Source organism: Cystoisospora suis (assembly GCF_002600585.1).
Source record: "Cystoisospora suis strain Wien I chromosome Unknown contig_2154, whole genome shotgun sequence".
NCBI lineage: Eukaryota > Apicomplexa > Conoidasida > Eucoccidiorida > Sarcocystidae > Cystoisospora > Cystoisospora suis.
Genome location: NW_027154953.1, coordinates 1,318 through 2,537, shown reverse-complemented (window position 1 = coordinate 2,537; position 1,220 = coordinate 1,318). Strand labels below are relative to the sequence as shown.

At 39.1% G+C, this 1,220-nt stretch overlaps 1 protein-coding gene across 1 annotated transcript in view; it reads left to right on the top strand.

Annotated features, from left to right (window-relative positions):
• Positions 1-264: 264 nt before the first annotated feature.
• Positions 265-1,220, top strand: part of CSUI_004580 (heat repeat-containing protein) — a gene marked incomplete at its 5' end in the record, with an annotated part of 1,989 nt that continues 1,033 nt past the window's right edge. The window contains one exon of the mRNA XM_068064768.1: positions 265-390. Within this exon, the coding sequence (XP_067923256.1) occupies positions 265-390 (126 nt within the window). The remainder of the gene's footprint in view (positions 391-1,220) is intronic.

Genomic DNA, 1,220 nt, shown 5'->3' with positions numbered 1-1,220 from the left:
CTTCTTCTCTTCTCAGTAGAGTAGGAATACGATGGAGGTGTACGTACACCCGAGACTAGAGGAGGAAGAAGAGAGACAGAGGTTTATGTCGTCTGTACATACACCTCAATAAATTTCTGTTACTACGGGGGGGGGGTGATGATGAAGTGCGTGCCTGCGGGGTGTATGTACACCTCACGGGGGCGCCTTTTTCTTTCTTATATCCTTTTTTTCTTTCTTTCTTTCTTTTTTCCTTTCTTTTTTTCTTTTTTTCTTTTTTTTTCTCCAGGTGGTTATGAGGCGGTGGATGTGTTTGCGAGTGAGGAGTATCGTCAGTTCTTTTGTCGCTTCAGTGACCCTTCCTATGTTAAAAGTACTAAACTCCAGATCCTCTCCACCCTAGCTACAGAGGTAAGTCTTCTTTCATTCTTTCTTTCTTTTGTCTCTGTCTGTCTCTCTTTCTCTTTCCTTCTGTCTTCATATTTCTCATACAAGTACACCTAGCTATCTATTTATATCTGCGCGCGTAGGTGCATGGATTAAATATAGACGAAAGCTAGATTACAGATACACACCTACATACACACGTCTGTAAATATACTTGTATATGCACGCATACAACACATATATAGATCCCATACTATCTATTTATCTATATACATATATGGAGGTAGATATAGAGATATGTCGTTATACATACCTAGATAGCTCTAAGATGTATGATGAATGTGTGAAGCTCCTCCTCCTACTGCTAGTGGTGTTTGTCTTTCTCGAGGGCTTGCTTTCTTTTCTTTTCTTTTCTTTTTTTCTCGATGTCTCTTTCAAACGAAAAAGGGCTACAGCCACAGCAACAGGAAGAAAAAGAGGAGGAAAGAGAAGAAGAAGATCTTCTTCTTCTTCTGATAGTTTCTAGACGCGACGGAAGGAAAGAAAGAAGGAGAGGTTGTCTCGTCCATTTTCACTTCAGTTCATGTATCCTCTGTATATATGTGTATACGTGACTATTCGTAACTATCCATCTAGATCTTGATCTATCTATGAATATGTATATGTGTATCTATACATGTGTATTTATCTTTCTCGGTGGATCAATACGTGTATGTCTGTGTGTTTCAGGNNTCTTTCTCGGTGGATCAATACGTGTATGGCTATGATCTCTCTTCCATCTCTTTATCATATGACGTATGCATCTTTCTTTCTATCTACTCTTGAACGAACTCTTTCCTTTCTTTCTTTGTCTC